We start from the raw sequence: 18,996 nt of genomic DNA, 5'->3' as shown, positions 1-18,996 counted from the left end.
GCCGGCCTCCCGCCGCTCGCGCGGCTCGGGCCCCGCCGCTCACTGGGCTCCCATAGCCGGCGCGGCCCGTGGCTCCGGGCGCCGCGCCCCGCTCGGCCGGTGCTGCCGGCGTGGGCTCCGCCGCCGCCTCAGGCTCCCGCCGCGCCCGGCCCGCGCATTTATGGCGGCCCCTCCGGAGGCGCCCGCGCGCCCGCACGCCGCACACACGTGCGCCCGCGGGCGGCCGCGGGGCCCCGCCGCCCTCGTTAACGCGCTCGCCTAATTGGCTGCGAACGGTTCCGGGTGGAGGAGGCGGGCCCCGCGCGGGACTCCCGGCCGGAGCCGCGGGCCGGGGGGACACTCGCGTCGCCCGCCCGGAGCGCGGTCCCCGGCGCGGCGCGTGCGGCTCCCCCGCGGGGTGGAAGCGGCACTCCGCGGGCAGGAGACGGCCCGGATCTCAAACGATTGCGGGGTCCGTCGTCGGCAGAGGGCCGGGGAGGCCCCGAGGCTCTCGGGCACGCGAGCCCCGAGCGGTCCCGGACGTCTCCGCGGAGCGCACGGCGCTCGCCCGCGTCTTCTCCGGCGCCGGCCCGCGGCGATCCCGAGCTCTGGCGGCCGGGGCTCCCGCGCAGCGGGGGAGTCACGGGCCTGCGGCGGCCGCGGCCCCTTCTCGATGCTCCCCGAGGCCGGGCCTCCCCGACTGCGGCCGCTTTCGTCGGCGCCTGGCGCTCGGCAGCCCGGCCCCCCTTCCCCGGAGCGGCGCCCGCCCCCTTCACGCCATCAAATTAGAGGCCCCGTGGGGGCGGGGCCGGCGGCCCCGGGCGCCCATTAGAAGTGCAATCCGGGGAAGGGGGCTGGACGGCGTGCCCTCCCCGCCTCCGCCCCCCAAACGAGGAAGGCCGGAACGCGCCTGCCCCGCTCCAGCCCCCCGGGACGGGGACCCGAAAAATCGCACAAATGTCAGGCCGCCTATGGAGAAATCGATAGCCTTCCAGCAGGGAATTGAGTGTTTCTTCCAGAAAGAATGCGGCACGCACCCCTTCCCGCGCCCGGAGAATGCGCGGCCCGACTGGGCGCACGCCGGGTCCTCCGGGCGGCGGCCCGGGCGGCTCGGTCCGGTGGAGCCCGGTCCGAGCGGGGAGCGGAGAGGCTTCCCGCGGGCGGGCGGCCGTGCGTCCCCGCCTCCTCCCGCGCAGGGCCGGGCCTACCCCCTCCGGTGGGCCCAGCGGGCGGGAGGCGCGAGGGCGAGCGCGGCCCCGGGCCCGGGAGTGGGTGCGCGCGGGCGGCGGGCGCGGCGGCGTGCGCGCCCCTCCACCGCAGTCCCCGGAGCCTGCTCCGCGCGCAAGGACGGTCCTTTGCAATTACCGCGGGCAATGATCCTTCGGAAGCAGAAATTAAAAGTTGGGGAAAATAATAATGGACCAATCGGCTGTAATTTGGGCCAAGCTCAGACAGGCTGAGCCTCAGGGAGGCTGGGGTGGGAGGGCGGCCCAGGCCTCTCCGCCTCCCGCCTCTCTCCTCCCCGCGCCCTCCCCCTCCCCCTCCCCACGAGCCGGTCCATCCTGAGATTCTAATCAGACCTACAACGCTGTGTCCTTCCTTGCCAGGACTTGATTATTCTTTATCTTTAAATTATAAATCACCTCTGGGGAAGGAGGGTGGGTAATCTCTCATCGAAAGAAGGTAATTATCTCCTTCCCACCCGCTCCCTCCTCTTCCCAGCTGAGTTTGAATATAGATGTACACGCCCCATTTACACACACACACACACACTCATTCACCAGCGCGGCACACACACGCAGGGATTCATTCATGAGCACCCAGACCCGCGCTCAGGAACACAGATCACAAGTGCACTCTCTCTGCCCTCTCCCTCCCTGCCAAGGTCTCTCTCCGTTTCTTTGGATGAAGGGCGCACTGGGTTCTCTGTCAGGTCCCCCAGCCCCTCTTCCTGGGAGGCGGCCCGATGAGGAGGGGTTTCCTGGGGGAGCGGCTGGCAGGGGAGGAAAGGTCTCACCGCAGAGCTCTGAGCGGTGTGTGTGTGTGTGTGTGTGTGTGTGTGTGTGTGTGTAGGGCGGAATGTCACACCCCTGCAGGCACACACTCCAAGCACAAAACATGTGCCAAGAGCACCAGGCAAACAGGCACAATCCCCACTGCACGGGGTTGGGCAGGAGCCAGCTCGGGCTGCTCCCATGCCCACCCAGCACACTTAGACACCTGCCGGGGAGGAAATGTGTCTGTTCAGACCGTCCTCCGCGGGCCATTTTCATTCACTCAAGAGAAGTACAAACGGGGATAAAAAGATGCTTTATGTAGTGTAGGTGTAGATTATGGCGCAGACATATATATATATATATATATATGGTACAATTCATTAATATCATGTGTGATAGACATATTACAACTGGATCATGTCCCCCCAAACATGCACACATACACACACACTCATGCGTGTGCACACACATACACCCATGCTTGGCATTACCACACGCTATCCTTCTTGGGACGGGAGGTTGAGTGTGACTTAGAAAATGCACAGTGGCTTCCTGAAGTCTGTGGGTCCCAGTGTTTCCCTCCATTCTCCCCCTCCCTCTCTTCCCTGCCCCTCAACATTCTACGGGGGGGCTGAAGCAGGGTGGGAGGTGGGAGGGGGCATAAGGGACCCCCCCAACACTGGATAATGCACCTCCCTCACTTTCCCTGGGGATCTAGGTGGTAGCTCCTACCTCATCCCAAGCCACAGAGGTGCATAGCACCCCCCCCCCCAGATACTTGAAATGACTCCCTTCCCTACCCTCAACCTAGAACGTCCAGGCTATAAAGACATCCCTTAGCACCTAATCACAATTGATTGTCAATTAGACTCTCATTTGTGCAATCACTGCCCACCTGCCATCTCGGGTTATCTCCAATTCACCAGCATCGCTTGCAGACCCCAGGTGGGCACTGACAGGTGAGATCATGGCTGGGCGGGGCTGCTCTGCCGGCCAGCCGATGGAAGCCCCAGACAGCCCAGCCCAGTCAGGGCAGAGATCTGGGGGGATGCCGGCGACAGAGAGTCTGAAGAGCAAGAGCACAGTGGGGTCGTTTCCAGCGTCTCCTGCCCTCCAGTAAGGTTTTGTGAAGATTTGCAGGCAAAAGCGAGTGAGGGAGCCCCAGCCCTGTCCTCCTCTCCTCAGAGCCTCCTATCAGTCATGGGGCCGATTCCCTGGGCCTCCCGCATCCCTCTGTCTTCTGTCACGGGTGGGGCGGCTGCAAGGTCACAACCTTTCACATAGCACGGGGCGGTGGGCTCGCTCTTGCTGCTCCTGGGACCCGAGTGTCAGCTGGAGGGGCAGCAGAGAGCCGTGTGGTCAGTTGGTAGAGCAGCGGTGCTGGGGAAGCTCCAGGGCACGGCACTTGAGGAATGGCTTCCATTTTGGTGTTTGCCTCATGCAAAGTGCACCCCGTCCCAGACTGCTTGGGCCCCCACAACAGAATATGCGGAGCCACATCTCCCCCCCCCCCACCCCCGTGCAGGCCAGCCTTGTGATGGCCCAAGTGCAGGATCCTGCTGCCTCTGAGCCCGGAGAGAGCAGGAGGCGAGGCAGAGAGGAGGGGCAGGGAGGCCACTGTGCACCTCTGCCCGCCGCGCTCTGGCTGCCCTCCAGCGTCTGGAAACGAATGCTCTGCTCGTTGGATTTTTATCACCCATCTTCTCGAAGACATACCTCCCTTAGCTTCTAAAACGTCAAGAAAGGACACGCCAGAAAAGGGAGGGAGGGATCGGGCTGCTGACCTCTGGAGAGGCCCCAAGCCCAAGCACAGTGGCACTTTATGCACTGGGCCAAGCGACTCCCATCCCTTGGAGCAGCTGGGCCGGCGCCACGGACAGAGACGGGCGGGGACCGCGCCACGGACAGCGGCCCCTCCCAACCCAGCGGGGTCAGCGCCACGGACAGCGGCCCTTCCCAACCTAGCGGGGTCAGAACCATGGACAGCGCCCCCGGCGGGGTCAGCTCTATGGACAGTAGCCCCACGCAGCGGGGATCAGCACCACGGACAGCGGGCCCGCACCAGCGGGGGCAGGGCCATGGGCAGAGCCCCCACCCCACCCAGCGGAGTCAGCGCCACGGACAGCGCCCCCCCCCACCAGCGGGGTCAGGGCCAAGGGCAGCGACCCCCCCCCCCCCCCGCCACCAGCGGGGTCAGGGCCAAGGGCAGCGCCCCCAACGGGGGTCAGCACCACGGACAGCGCCCTCCACCAGCGGTGTCAGGGCCAAGGGCAGCGCCCCCCCCCGCCCACCCAGCGGAGTCAGCGCCACGGACAGCGCCCCCCTCCGCCCGCGAGGTCCGCCCTCCCCAGCAGCCCCCCGCCCGCGCTTCCCCGAGGCAGTGGTCAGCGCCCAGGTCAGCCCTCTGGCGGGCCCCCGGGGTGTCTGGCGCCCTGAGTCCCCTCCGCAAGCCCCGGGCCCTCCGGAGCGCGCAGGCTGAGTGTGCGGAGGCCCAGACGAGACGCCCCCTCCCGCCCGCCCACCGCACCCATCCTGGGGCACCCGGGCTGGCATTGTCCCATTCACCAGGAGATGGAACTTGTGTGGCCTGGTCTGGCTGCCCCTCCGCCAGCGCCAGCGCCCGTTATCCACTGGCTCTATTTATCCACGGGCTGCGCGCAGCCCGTGAGTCCCGGGGTGCCGCGCCCTCCGTCACCGGGAAAGCCCGGAGCCGGTTTGGAGCCCCGTCGGGTAATTTATCCGCACGTCGGCTCTGCGGCCCTCTGGGGCCCCGCAGGGCGCGGGGGCGGCGCCGCTGGGCAGCCTGGGCGGCGCGGAGGCCTCTGCTCGAGGCCGGGCTTCCTCCCGCCCGGTGCTCCCCGGGCCGGCCGGGCGCGGGCGGCGCGCAGGGCCCGTCCTGCAGCTGGGAGGGCGCTCAGGGCCTCCCGGCGCCCGGCTCGCGGCTGTGCGTCCGGCCTCCCGCCCCTGGAGGCCCCTGCGTCCTGGAGCTGGGAACAGGCGGCTCCGGTCAGCCCCCGCCATCCGTCCAGCACCCTTCCCACCTGCCTCCTCTGCCTCAGTTTCTCCCTCTGCAACCCGTCCGTCTTTGCCTATCGAGCGGCATGGGCCCCTTTCTGGAAGCTGCCGAGTCACCCTGACTCGGGTATCACGGGAGACCCTCCCCACCGGCCTCCCCCACTTACCACCCAGCCTGGCCGGCCCCAGCTCTCCTCGGCCAGGCGCCCCGGGGGGGGTGGGCTTCTCTGCCTCCCCTCCCTCCCCGCGGCTCCGGGCTCCGCCAGGCCGGCGGCAGGGCAGAGGGGTGAGCGGGGGCCGGGACCCGAGGGGGCGGGCCGGGCCGGCCGGTACAGCGACGGGGCTCCGTGGAAGCGCACGGAGGCCTCCTGGCGGCCCAGGTCCCCAGCGCGCGCGGGGAGGGGGGCCGTGAACACGGGCTTAATTGAGGTTAATGCCTCCGGAGCGGCCCCGAGTTATTAAGTTATTATCACTCGCATGAATCATAATTAGAAGTTTGCCCCAGGATCCGTGCCCGACCCGAGCGCGGCCCGGGGCCAGGTGGGTGGGGCGCGGCGTGGGCGTGTCCGCAGGGGGCGTGGCCAGCGGGCTGGGCGTGGCCCCGGGGCGCTGGGGGGCGGGAGGTGGGCCCGGTGGGTCCGGGGGCGGGGGAGTGGCGGGACTTCCGGGGTCAGCCCGCGGGGGCGGGAAGCCTGACCTCTTCGGGAAGAGGGGCGTCCGGAGGGCGCGTGACGGGGAGGGGCGTGGCCCCGGGAGGGGGCGGTGGCTTGGGGGCCGGAGCGGCGGCCGACCCGACGGCTCGGGTAGCCGAGGCGGCCGGGAAGAAGGGCGGCGGGACCCTGGGCTCGGGCGCCGGGGCGTGGCCTCGGGCTGGGGGGCCGGGGCCGGGGTCCCGGCGACGCCCCGCCTCCCCGCGGCCTGGGTCCCCGCCGCTGCGGGCCCCGCCCCGCCCCGCGCCCGCGCGGCCCCGGCCTGCGCCCCCCCCCCCCCCCGCCCCGGAGCCCCGGCTCCAGGCTCGCGGGTCCCGGCCGTCCGCTGGGCCCGCGGGGCGCCCTGCGTGAGTCCGCGTGCGCTCCTCGGTACGCGGCCAGGGCGCCACGTGCGCGCCCGGGAGACCCGGGGCCGGCGGGGGCCGGCGGGCGGCCAAGCCGGCCCCGTGCCCGGGTGCCACCCCGGCCGCCCGCCCGGCCGCCCGCCGGCCAGGAGCCCGGGAAGAGACGGGGGGGCGGGGAGACGCGGGCCGGGGCGGCCCCCTCCTCCTCCCCCTCCCCCTCCCCCCTCCCCTCCCCGTGAGCGGAGCCCTCGGGCCGCCCGCCCCGCCCCGCCCCGCCCCCTCCCTCCCTCCCTCTCACCTCTTCCATTTCTCTATTTATTTTCCTCTCTGTTGCCGGAACATATTGAAGGGGAGAAAAAGGAAACATTAAGACCCAGCGTGAGCGCCGGGCGGTTTAACGATTTCAAATGAGCCCGGCTCGGAGGACCTGACAATCCCCCGTCAGGATGGCGGATGACGGCTAAAATTACCCGGAATCAATATTCTCACCGGGTGTCCCGCGCTGATAAGCTCTGCCAAGACAATGTTGACTATTAAAGTCGACAGCTTGAGATATTACACTATTAGTTATGCTATTTTTAATAATCTATAATATTTGGGCGATAATTAATTAATTATACGGGTCAGATAATATCTAGGGCTGGAATGAGGTCTGAAGGGCCCATTACGGCAGTAATGAGAAAGGAGAATCTAATCTGGGGCAGGTGCCGCCAGAGCCGGGCGCCGGGGCAGCCGGGGTCCCGGACGCCGGGCCCGGCCCCTCCCAGCGCGGGGCAGCGGGCTCGCGGCTTCCTGGGATGCCGGCCCGGCGGGCAGCGGGCGACAGCGCCCCGCCTAGGGTGCCGGCCCGGCGGGCAGCGGGCGACAGCGCCCTGCCCTGCCACCACAAGGCTCCAGCCTGACCGGACCAGGTGCCCGCTGCCCCTGGCTGCTTCCGTGGTCTGGGCGATGCCTGCCACGTGTCTGCTTCCCACTGTCTCTGGCCCAGAACTCCCTGTGTGCCCAGCCTCACTCTGACATCCAAGCCACAGCTTGCCCTTCCCCCCCCACCCCCCCACCTCTTTGCACTGGCCGTTTCTTGTTCTAGAACCTTCATCTCCTCTCTGCTCTGTTACCTCTCAAGGGCCGCTCCTGCCTGTCCCCTCTCCCTCCTGCCCCGGCGAGGGACTCACCTAGTCCTGCTCTGTGTCTGGTGCCTAAAGCCAGGACGCGCACAGTTGTGTGGCAGGAGGAGCCGCGGGGTTGGCGTGTCCTCTGCAACGCAGCTGCCAGGAACTTCTGCTCCTCCTTGGCCCGTCACCACGGGAGAGAGAGAAGCCCTGCTCCGCACACCTATAGAGAAAAGCCTGGACTCCGAGATCGGGCCAGGCTGTGTGCGGGCCACCTCACCTGGTGGCCCCAGGGGCTCGTGGGCCCAGTGCCTGGCCCTGGGACTCCCTGGCAGGGCCACTCCCAGACCCAGCAGACGGCGCTGGCAGAAGTGACCAGGCTGTCTACTTCTACTATCACACACCAGGATTGTTAACTGCCTGTGATACATACTCCCTTCCAGAAACGTCTTCTGCTGGTTTGGGTTCTAAATGATGGCTGTAGCTACTGTAACATGACCTGTGTACGTACAACGTACGATCACGTACTCTGAGTGCAGTTCGGGTTGGCATTGCGGTGTGGTTATGTGCCCTTCGGTGGGGCCTAGTCCACTGGAAGGCCAGTCTGAGAATCCACTCTCCAGATGCCCCATCCAGATGTCAGTCCCTCTTGAGAGCCTTATTGACAACTTCAAGCTCAGCTCCACAGGGTCTCCCCGGTCCCTTGTGCTAATCAGGCTCACCGTAAACACTCCCAGGCCCTTTCCCACACAGTAGCCGAGTGCCAGGGCAGTGTGGCACTGGAGGCCTGGAAGAGAGAAAGGAGAGCAAGGGGAAAATCAGGCGAGAGCCAGAACAAGTGTGGCACTGGACGCTGTGCTCTGCCCAGACCCTCCTGGCTTTGGCCAGTGCGCGGGGCAGACCCGAGGACCTGAGGTGGGGAGAGTCGCGGGGCCAGGCTCTACCTTTGCATCCTCATGCACACCCAAGATGACCACAGGGTGAAACCTCTACTAAAATAACCACTGGAATGAACATGCCAACCCATACCTATCTCGCATTGATTTTTGTACCAAGATTGTATGCACTTGTTTCTTGCTGAAATTTCTGCGGTGGGTTTTTTGTCTGTCGTCACAGACAACGGTTGGCTGCGGTGCCCTGGGATCCAGTGCTCCTGGGTCCTTGTGGCTGCTGCTGGCACCCTCCAGCCTGGCTCCCCTCCTGCGTGCCTGGGAGGGCAGGTGCGGGGGGGGGGGGGTGACCGGCTGGCAGAGCGCAGGGTGGGCGGGAGCAGCATGGCCTCCCTCTTCCAGGGGCCGTCTCCGGCTTTTTGCTCACCTGGCAGGAAGGCAAGCCTCGCCTTTTCTAGTGATCAAAGAGTCAGCGTCGAGGAAAGGTGCGAGGGAGGAGGGGCTGCCCCACCGCGGTCAGGACGGCAGCTCGGCTCGCCGCTCCTCTCCAGCCTCCTTCTCTGCTTCTTAAAAACATGGGTGCGGTGTTCACAGCGTGGCAGCCGCCTCCCGCACCCCTGCTTTGTGTTGTCACGGGAGACGGAGTCATCTGAGCCTTAGTGTCATGCACACACATAAATCCGCCGCGTGGCCGGGTTAATTACTGTTCACTCAGCCTGGCCGGTCTGGTGCGGCGGCTGGATTTCCGGAGCACACTGCTGCACACTTCCTCGGCTGTCCGTCCCTCTTCGGGAGAACAAGGAAACGGTCTGCAGGTTGAGAAGGGTCGACCCCAGTCACACGCCACCCACACCACACGGCGTTCCCTGCGGGAGGTGGGCAGAGCCACGTCCCGGTCCCCACGGCTCTGCGGCTCCGCTGGGACGCACGCTTTCCTTAATGAACGTCGGTCATGCGTGTTCCCGCCGCGGCGGCCTTTGTCCTTCTCCACTTGTGCGGTGACCAGGGTCGTTTCGTTGTAATAGGTTGAAGCCCCTGTTTTAAAATACAATATTTCAAACTTACACAAACCCGGGACCACGCGTCGCGCTGTCACTCACGGTCAACAATTCTCCGCGTTTTGTCTCTACTGCTGGTCCAGCTTCTCATGGACTCCCCCGCCCGGAACATTTTAAAGCATCGCTCCAGATGTTCCATAGCTTTGTCTGCAAATATTTGAGACAGGAAAGAGTAAAATATATACAGAATGGAAAGAAAAATGAAACGACCTCTGTGGAGATGACACAGTTGTCTGTAGAAAACACCAGGCGCCTGCAAGCAAAGTGCTAAGAAGGAAGCCACCAAGGTCCGAGCAGGCAGCCGACCTAGGCAGACCTGCAGGTCTCAATGGGCAACCAACAATTGGGAAAAGAAGTTTAAAAATGAGAAGCCCAGGGCTGGGGATATGGCCTAGTGGCAAGAGCGCCTGCCTCGTATACATGAGGCCCTGGGTTCGATTCCCCAGCACCACATATACAGAAAGCGGCCAGAAGTGGCGCTGTGGCTCAAGTGGCAGAGTGCTAGCCTTGAGCAAGAAGAAGCCAGGGACAGTGCTCAGGCCCTGAGTCCAAGGCCCAGAACTGCCCAAAAGGAAAAAAAAAAAAAAGAGAAGCCCACCGCAGCCCTCGGGCGAGGACGCTCCTGCTCCCCGCTTTCCGAGCCTGGAGGGACAGGTGTGGCGTTCCACGGCCCGTTCCGCGCATCTGTGGACCTCGGCGCCCGTTCCCTCTCCCATCGCTCCGGTGTGGGGCCGAAAGGCCTGACCTGGCCACTGTATGTTTCTTTCCCGCACGGCTGGGTGTGGTTTGCTGGCATGTCGTGGGAGATCTCCGCACGTACGCTCTTGGCAGTGTTGCTCCCTAGTTTCTTTCCTTACGGTGGCTTTGTTTGGTTTTGAGAAGAGGGCAGTGCTCGCCTCACTCAGCGTTTTGGAAAGCAAGCGGCCGGGGTGGCACAGGGCCGTCTCGACAGCCATCCCCGTGTGCCGTCCCGTGGCCAAGCCAGCCGACGGGAGAGGACGGAGTGAGCGGGCGGGAGGGGCACACTGCACGCCGCACGCTGCACACTGCACACCGTACACTGCACGCCGCACACTGCACACCGCACACTGCACGCCGCACACTGCACACCGCACACTGCACACCGCACACTGCACGCTGCACACTGCATACTGCACACTGCACACCGCACACTGCACACCGCACACGCCGCACACCGCACACCGCACGCCGCACACTGCACACTGCACACCGCACACCGCACGCCGCACACTGCACACTGCACACTGCACACCGCACACCGCACACTGCACACTGCACACCGCACACCGCACGCCGCACACTGCATACTGCACACCGCACACCGCACGCCGCACACTGCACACCGCACACTGCACACCGCACACCGCACGCCGCACACTGCACGCTGCACACCGCACACCGCACACTGCACGCCGCACACTGCACACCGCACACTGCACACCGCACACTGCACGCTGCACACTGCATACTGCACACCGCACACCGCACGCCGCACACTGCACACCGCACACCGCATGCCGCACACTGCACACCGCACACCGCACGCCGCACACTGCATACTGCACACCGCACACCGCACGCCGCACACTGCACACCGCACACCGCATGCCGCACACTGCATACCGCACACCGCACACCGCACGCCGCACACTGCACACCGCACACCGCACGCCGCACACTGCACACTGCACACCGCATGCCGCACACTGCATACTGCACACCGCACGCCGCACGCCGCACACTGCACACCGCACACCGCACAGTGCACGCTCAAGCACACGCACACTGCACACCGCACACCGCACACCGCACACTGCACACCGCACACCGCACGCCGCACACTGCACACCGCACACCGCACGCCGCACACTGCACACCGCACACCGCACGCCGCACACTGCACACTGCACACCGCATGCCGCACACTGCATACTGCACACCGCACGCCGCACGCCGCACACTGCACACTGCACACCGCACGCCGCACACTGCACACCGCACACCGCACGCCGCACACTGCACACTGCACACCGCACACCGCACGCCGCACACTGCACACCGCACACTGCACACCGCACACCGCACACCGCACGCTGCACACCGCACAGTGCACACTGCACACTGCACACCGCACACTGCACACCGCACGCCGCACACCGCATACTGCACACCGCACACCGCACGCCGCACACTGCACACCGCACGCCGCACAGTGCACACTGCACACTGCACACTGCACACTGCACACCGCACACCGCACACCGCACACTGCACACCGCACACTGCACACTGCACACCGCACAGTGCACACCGCACACCGCACGCTCAAGCACACGCACACGCAGGCACGCACACACTTTCTCTCCCGGCGACTCTGGAAGCACAAACAGTAGACCAGCACAAAGCAGCCCCGGAGGCTCAGGTCAGTCCCTCCGTTCTCTCGGCTGGGTCATTTCTATGGATCTGGCCAACGCCTCGCCCACTGCCCCCATGTCGTCTCTCCTCTTTGTGTGAGCTCTTCAGGGAACTCTACACGGCTTGTACTCTCCTTTCCCAAAGGTCCCGTTTGATTCTTTGATGAAATGGAGTCTATGTCTCTGTTGTCTTTCAATCTTCCTATTTCTTCTTCCCCAGACAACGACGCAGACCGCCTTGGATCCGAGGGTTGGTACCACAGCGGGGCTCTCTGGAGGACACAGCGGGGCTCTCTGGAGGACACAGCGGGGCTCTCTGGAGGACACAGCGGGGCTCTCTGGAGGACACAGCGGGGCTCTCTGGAGGACACGACGGTTCTTTTCCCTTGAGAACTTGCCAGACTATTCTAGTACTTTGCATATTGAGCATTTTGGGGAAAGACGTGGCCCTTTTGACACTTCATTGCTTTGCTTTTTATCTCATGTACCCCGTGCATTCCCATGTACCCCATGCAGTCCTCCTGTACCCCGTGCAGTCCCATGTACCCCACGCAGTCCTCCCGTACCCCACGCAGTCCTCCCGTACCCCACGCAGTCCTCCCGTACCCCACGCAGTCCTCCTGTACCCCACGCAGTCCTCCCGTACCCCGTGCAGTCCTCCTGTACCCCGTGCACCCCTCCCGTACCCCGTGCAGTCCTCCTGTACCCCGTGCAGTCCTCCTGTACCCCACGCAGTCCTCCTGTACCCCGTGCAGTCCTCCTGTACCCCACGCAGTCCTCCTGTACCCCGTGCAGTCCTCCTGTACCCCACGCAGTCCTCCTGTACCCCGTGCAGTCCTCCCGTACCCCACGCAGTCCTCCTGTACCCCGTGCAGTCCTCCTGTACCCCACGCAGTCCTCCTGTACCCCGTGCAGTCCTCCTGTACCCCACGCAGTCCTCCCGTACCCCGTACAGTCCTCCTGTACCCCGTGCAGTCCTCCTGTACCCCACGCAGTCCTCCTGTACCCCGTGCAGTCCTCCTGTACCCCACGCACTCCTCCTGTACCCCGTACAGTCCTCCTGTACCCCGTGCAGTCCTCCTGTACCCCACGCAGTCCTCCTGTACCCCGTGCAGTCCTCCCGTACCCCGTGCAGTCCTCCTGTACCCCACGCAGTCCTCCCGTACCCCACGCAGTCCTCCCGTACCCCACGCAGTCCTCCCGTACCCCACGCAGTCCTCCTGTACCCCGTGCAGTCCTCCTGTACCCCACGCAGTCCTCCCGTACCCCACGCAGTCCTCCTGTACCCCGTGCACTCCTCCCGTACCCCACGCAGTCCTCCCGTACCCCGTGCAGTCCTCCCGTACCCCACGCAGTCCTCCCGTACCCCACGCAGTCCTCCCGTACCCCGTGCACCCCTCCCGTACCCCGTGCACCCCTCCCCTACCCCACGCAGTCCTCCCGTACCCCACGCAGTCCTCCCGTACCCCACGCAGTCCTCCTGTACCCCACGCAGTCCTCCCGTACCCCGCGCAGTCCTCCTGTACCCCACGCAGTCCTCCCGTACCCCACGCAGTCCTCCTGTACCCCACGCAGTCCTCCTGTACCCCACGCAGTCCTCCTGTACCCCACGCAGTCCTCCCGTACCCCACGCAGTCCTCCCGTACCCCACGCAGTCCTCCTGTACCCCACACAGTCCTCCTGTACCCCGTGCAGTCCTCCCGTACCCCACGCAGTCCTCCTGTACCCCACGCAGTCCTCCTGTACCCCACGCAGTCCTCCCGTACCCCACGCAGTCCTCCCGTACCCCACGCAGTCCTCCCGTACCCCGTGCAGTCCTCCTGTACCCCACGCAGTCCTCCCGTACCCCACGCAGTCCTCCCGTACCCCGTGCACCCCTCCCGTACCCCACGCAGTCCTGGGGTCACTCTGCGCCGGCCTTCGCGGTCGGGGCAGGCTGTGCTCTGCTGACTGGCCTGTGTGCAGCTTCGTAGAGTTGTAGAGTTGGGCAAGTTCTGGGTGCCTCTGCGTGTTCAAGTCCTGGGTCCCTCTGCGTGTGCAGGTCCTGGGTCCCTCTGCGTGTTCAGGTCCTGGGTCCCTCTGTGTGTGCAGGTCCTGGGTCCCTCTGCGTGTTCAGGTCCTGGGTCCCTCTGCGTGTTCAGGTCCTGGGTCCCTCTGTGTGTGCAGGTCCTGGGTCCCTCTGCGTGTTCAGGTCCTGGGTCCCTCTGCGTGTTCAGGTCCTGGGTCCCTCTGTGTGTGCAGGTCCTGGGTCCCTCTGCGTGTTCAAGTCCTGGGTCCCTCTGCGTGTTCAAGTCCTGGGTCCCTCTGCGTGTTCAAGTCCTGGGTCCCTCTGCGTGTTCAAGTCCTGGGTCCCTCTGCGTGTTCAGGTCCTGGGTCCCTCTGCGTGTTCAGGTGGTTTTCTCCAGCTCCCTCTCTTCAGTGAAGTGGACCGGGTGAAACGCATGAACCGCCACCAAGGCCGTAGTTTTGTAAGAAGTTAAAAAAGTGATGAGGTTTTCTTTTGTTTTCAGTGCTGGAGCTCAAACCGAGGGCCTTGTGCACGCATGCTAGGCCTCCATGCCCCAGGGCTATTTCCTAACCCATTATTTACTTATTACCTTATCAGATGGAATTATGTTCAAAAGTGTCCTTCCTTAGTTATCTCATTCCTCTGAAGCACCGCTTACTCAGGAAAAATAGAATGGCTGGTCATTCGCTGGCACTCAGACATCCTTCAGCCTCCTCTCGGGGGCCAGGAGGGGTTTGCCTGCTTTCTGTGCGGTCGAGTCATGGATTTGGGCAGCTTTGATGTGTGTCGATCAAATGCAGTCACCGTTCTTTGTCTTATTGTAGCTTTAGCACCCTGCGTCCACCCGGTTTGGCTAGGTGTTTCAAAGTTTGATGTCCACCAAGCTGTCTCTAGCTCACTATGGGCAGGCCGCACCCCACAATTCAGAGTCCACTCTGTGGGTCCCGCAAGCCTCCATGCAGCAGTGTTGTCCAAGACAGATCCATGCTGTTGACAGAGCAAGGGAGTACTTGTTTTAAAGAGGGCTGGGCATGGTGGCTCATGCCAGTAGTCTCCACTGCTTGAGAGGCAGAGGGAGTAGGATGAGGTCTGAGGCCAGCCCAGGCCGAGGTGCGGGGTTCTATCTAAAAGACAAACTGAAAGTGGGAGGACTTGGTCTGTGCTTCAGACAACGTGGCACTTGGAAGCAGGAAGCACTGAATTCAAACCCCACTACTGGCAAAAAAAAAAAAAAAAAGAGAATTATGGCATTTCCAATTTAAAGTCAGGTCTTCGATTTTTAAAAGATAGCGCTACTGACATCCATTCACCCACCATCAAACCACCGTTTAAAGTACTTGGACAACTCGTGTTTTACTACATTCACAGATACAGCTGGTCATCTGACTTCTCGTTGCTACAAGAGAGAAATGGTTTGAAGGAGGACGGTTTGTTTCGGCTCAGTGTTGGAGGTTTCAGTCCACTGGGTGTGGGTCTGTGGTGGGCTGGCGGCAGGGGCCTTAGCTCCGTCCTCACTGAGGCTGGCGGCTCTGGGACGAGAGTCAGTCCTTCCTGGGCAGGCCTCCTGACCTCTTTTCTCTAACCAGGACCCCCTCCTCTATCTTTTTTTGGCCAGTCCTGGGCCTTGGACTCAGGGCCTGAGCACTGTCCCTGGCTTCTTTTTGCTCAAGGCTAGCACTCTGCCACTTGAGCCACAGCGCCACTTCTGGCCATTTTCTGTATATGTGGTGCTAGGGAATTGAACCCAGGGCCTCATGTATGCGAGGCAAGCACTCTTGCCACTAGGCCATATCCCCAGCACCCCCCCTCCTCTATCTTCACCAGCTCCCAACAAGGCTCTTGATTCTGGATCCATGGAGGGGTGAATCCATCAGATTCTGGATCCATCCAGGGGTGAATCCATTGATTAGGTCAGAGCCCTAGGGATCCAACAACCTTTCTGTGGTTGTATCAACCCACCCATAACACTCAAGCCTTCCGAGGTACTTCATAGCCAAACTATTACAACAGTCCTGGCTACCACTGATTCTAGAACCTTTCTGTCCTCTCAGAAAGAAACCATAGCATGTAGCCACCACTTCCTCCATCTCCCCACTCCCACCTCCGAGCAACCATTAGTGACTTGCCTCTGCCAGACACCTCCCCAAACCTGAAGAGTGCTCTGTAGGCAATGTGTGTAGTTCTAGCATGGAGTGAAAGGCTCACCATGTTGTGGTAAAGACCACCCTTCAGCCTTCTGTTGGCCTTGCTGCCTAGACACACTGTACTCCGGTTTTTCACTCCTCTGTGGGTGACCATTGGGTCATTTCAAAGTTGGGCTATTGCTATGAACAATCCTGTGTGAGGTTTTGTGCGGCCATGAGTCAGTGTCCTCTCAGATGCAAACCTGGAGGTGCTGGGCCAGGAGTGAATCTTACATGGAACTGTTTCAGGAACTTCTGGAATCTTTCACTAGTCTGGCAGCATTTTTACTCTTCTGGAGTTTGGACTCGGAGTCTTGCCCCTGCTCAGCTGGCTCTCTCCACTGGAGCCGCTCGGGCCCCCCTTCCACACTCCAAAGGCCACGCTAACTTCCTCCCTGGGCTGGCCTCAAACAACAGTTCTCTGTGTCTTCACCTCCAGTAGCCTGGATTACAGACAGGAGTCACAATGCCCAGCTTTGTATGACTTCTGTTTCTCACATGGTGGTGGGTGTGAACTGGTATCTCCCAGTCCTGGGGTTTGAACTCAGGGCCTGGGCTCTGTCCCTGAGCTTCTTTGGCTCAGGGCTAGCATTCTACCACTAGTGTCACTAGTGCCACTGCTAGGTTTTTCTGTTAATGTGGTATCGAGGAATCAAACCCATGGCTTCATGCATGCTAGGCAAGCAACTCTACCACTAAGACACGTTCCCAGCCTGGCTTTTTCCATATATGTGGTGCTGGGGAATCGAGCCCAGGGCTTCCTGTATGTGAGGCAGGCGCTCGTGTCACTAGGCCACACTCCCAGCCCCCTCCACATGGTTTTGATGGTCATGACTCTGATGATGGACGGCATGAAGCATCTTCTCAGGTTCCTCCGTTAATGAGATGCCTGTTCACGTCTCACCCCAGCTCCATTTTGTCTGTCCTTTGGCAGCCCGGGGATGCACCCCAGGGCCCCGCGCACCCCAGGCACGCCTCCAGATCTCCCCACTCATGAAGGCACCATTTGGTCCTTTTATTCCTGAATAGTTCAGAGTCTTTGTATATTACAGACGCAAGTTACTCACCATTGATATGATTTGAAATGACTTTTTCTCATTCTTTAGGTTGTCTTTGCATTTAAAAACCATGCCATTTGACTGGGAGCCAGTGGCTTCTGCCTGTCATCCTGGTTGCTCAGGAGGCTGAGCTCTGAGGATCGTGGTTTGAAGCCAGCCGGGGCAGGAAGGTCTGTGAGACTCTTTTTTTTTTTTTTTTTTTGGCCAGTCCTGGGCCTTGGACTCAGGGCCCGAGCACTGTCCCTGGCTTCTTCCCGCTCAAGGCTAGCACTCTGCCACTTGAGCCACAGCGCCGCTTCTGGCCGTTTTCTGTATATGTGGTGCTGGGGAATCAAACCTAGGGCCTCGTGTATCCGAGGCAGGCACTCTTGCCACTAGGCTATATCCCCAGCCCCTGTGAGACTCTTATCTCCAATGAACCACCAGAAAACCGGAAGTGGCGCTGTGGCTCAAGTGAGAGAGCGCTAGCTTTTAGCAACAGAACTCAGGGACAGCGCCCAGGCCCTGAGTTCAAGCCTCACGGCCAACAAAAAAGATCATGCCATTTGAAGCTCACAGTTGTGACTTTAGTGAAGCTGGATTATCTAGTGTTGCTTTGCTGTTGTCACCATGTCTGGGACAGGAGGATTTATCATTTTAGCTCTTGTGTGGGGTTGATCCACTTGAAGTTCATTTCTGTATGTGGCCTGAGGCGAGCTCTCAGCTTCTTTCTTGTGGGTGTGGGTGCGTAGCTTTCCTGGCACGGCGGGTTTGAAAACGGTTCTCGCCATTGGGTGGTCCCAATGCCCTTGCCAAAAACGTGTTGACGAGCGGCGGCGTCCGCGGTCCTTGGGACGAGCTGGGTGAGTGGGGCTGACTCTCAGAACGCCCCGAGTTCCCGTTTTGCAGTTCTGCCGCAGTCCGTACATTCAGGAGCTCTACGTGCCGCCAGTGGGAAATTTGTGGAAAACCCAAAGAACACTGCAGGAAGAACACATTTCCCGAAAGATAAAGCCGCTCAAGAGCACAGGCCTATTGACATCTTTGACTTCCCTGAGAATTCTGTGATCTCCGGAAATGACAAAGATGAAGAAGCCTATGAAAACTTGGGACGGTAGCTTGAATGGTTCTGGATGACACTGTGTCTCTCCTGCAGACCCTCCCTTGCACAGCATTGCCATCTACACTGATGATGAGTTCGGACACTGTGCATCTTCAGTGCCTTTGACTCCTCAAAGTTTGAGCACTACTGAAAATGAAGCAAGTGGAAGCAAATCTGTAACAGTTAGTGTAAGAAAGTCCACAAGAAAACTGGAGCCCATTCGTGATGACTCTGAGAGCACAGAAGACGTAAGGAGAAAAGTGAAGTCAGTAGAAAAAATAAGGCCCGATTACCATGATACTACTCCACCTGCGCAGTCTTCAGAACCGTCAGAGAATTCGGCTGAAGCAGTCATTCCTAAGAGAACCAAGCCCCTCAGCACCTAGGCCAAGGCACTCACTCCTGAGAGTACCAAGCCCCTCAGCACCCAGCCCTCAATCAACAAAAAGACTCGGGCAACACAAAGGCAACTGAAAACTCCGAGAAAAGGACCGTGGTTCCAGGCAAAAGAAAGAAACCAAGAAGCGAAGCCACAGACTCTGATGTTTCTGAGAGTATGCATGTTTGGTGTCTAGAAGGAAGGAAATCCAGTGACATCATGGAGTTGGATATTATTTTGTCTGCGTTTGAGAAAATCTTCCTGCAATATCAACAAAGAATTGAATCTACAGTTTATAAAGAAGCTGTCACCAAATTTTACCTTACTATTAAAGAAGAACTCATCAGAATGCGCAAAGAAGTCCAGATGTCGAAAACCCTGAAAAGGAAGAAGGCTAAGATGACCACCGACATTGAAAGGAAAAGACAACGTCTGATTGAAGTCCAGGATGAATTGCTTCGGTTACAGCCACAGCTGAAACAACTACAAACAAAACACGATGAACTTAAGGAGAGAAAGTCATCTCTTGGCAAAGCGATGTGCTTTATATCTAATTTAAAACAGCTTTATCAAGACTACTCAGATGTCCAGGAGAAAGAACCACACATACAAGAAACATATGATTCGCCCAGCCTTCCAGCTCTGTTATTTAAAGCAAAAACCATTTTGGCAGCAGAAAACCATCTGAAAAATATCAACCAGCACTTAGAGACGCTCCTGGACCAGACTGGGGCAGCCAGTGACTGAAAC

At 61.3% G+C, this 18,996-nt stretch overlaps 1 protein-coding gene across 1 annotated transcript; it reads left to right on the top strand.

Annotated features, from left to right (window-relative positions):
• The first annotated feature begins 9,896 nt into the window (after positions 1 to 9,896).
• Positions 9,897 to 18,996, top strand: LOC125364571 (centromere protein U-like). The gene is given in 5 exon segments (XM_048364166.1): positions 9,897 to 9,918; positions 11,758 to 11,787; positions 17,675 to 17,869; positions 17,916 to 18,346; positions 18,349 to 18,996. Coding segments are annotated over 5 exon segments (1,323 nt in total). The 3' UTR covers positions 18,994 to 18,996.

Source organism: Perognathus longimembris, chromosome 16 (genome assembly GCF_023159225.1).
Source record: "Perognathus longimembris pacificus isolate PPM17 chromosome 16, ASM2315922v1, whole genome shotgun sequence".
Classification (NCBI taxonomy): Eukaryota; Metazoa; Chordata; class Mammalia; order Rodentia; family Heteromyidae; genus Perognathus; species Perognathus longimembris.
Note: the sequence above shows the minus strand (reverse complement) of the source record. Positions and strands in the feature narration are given on the sequence as shown.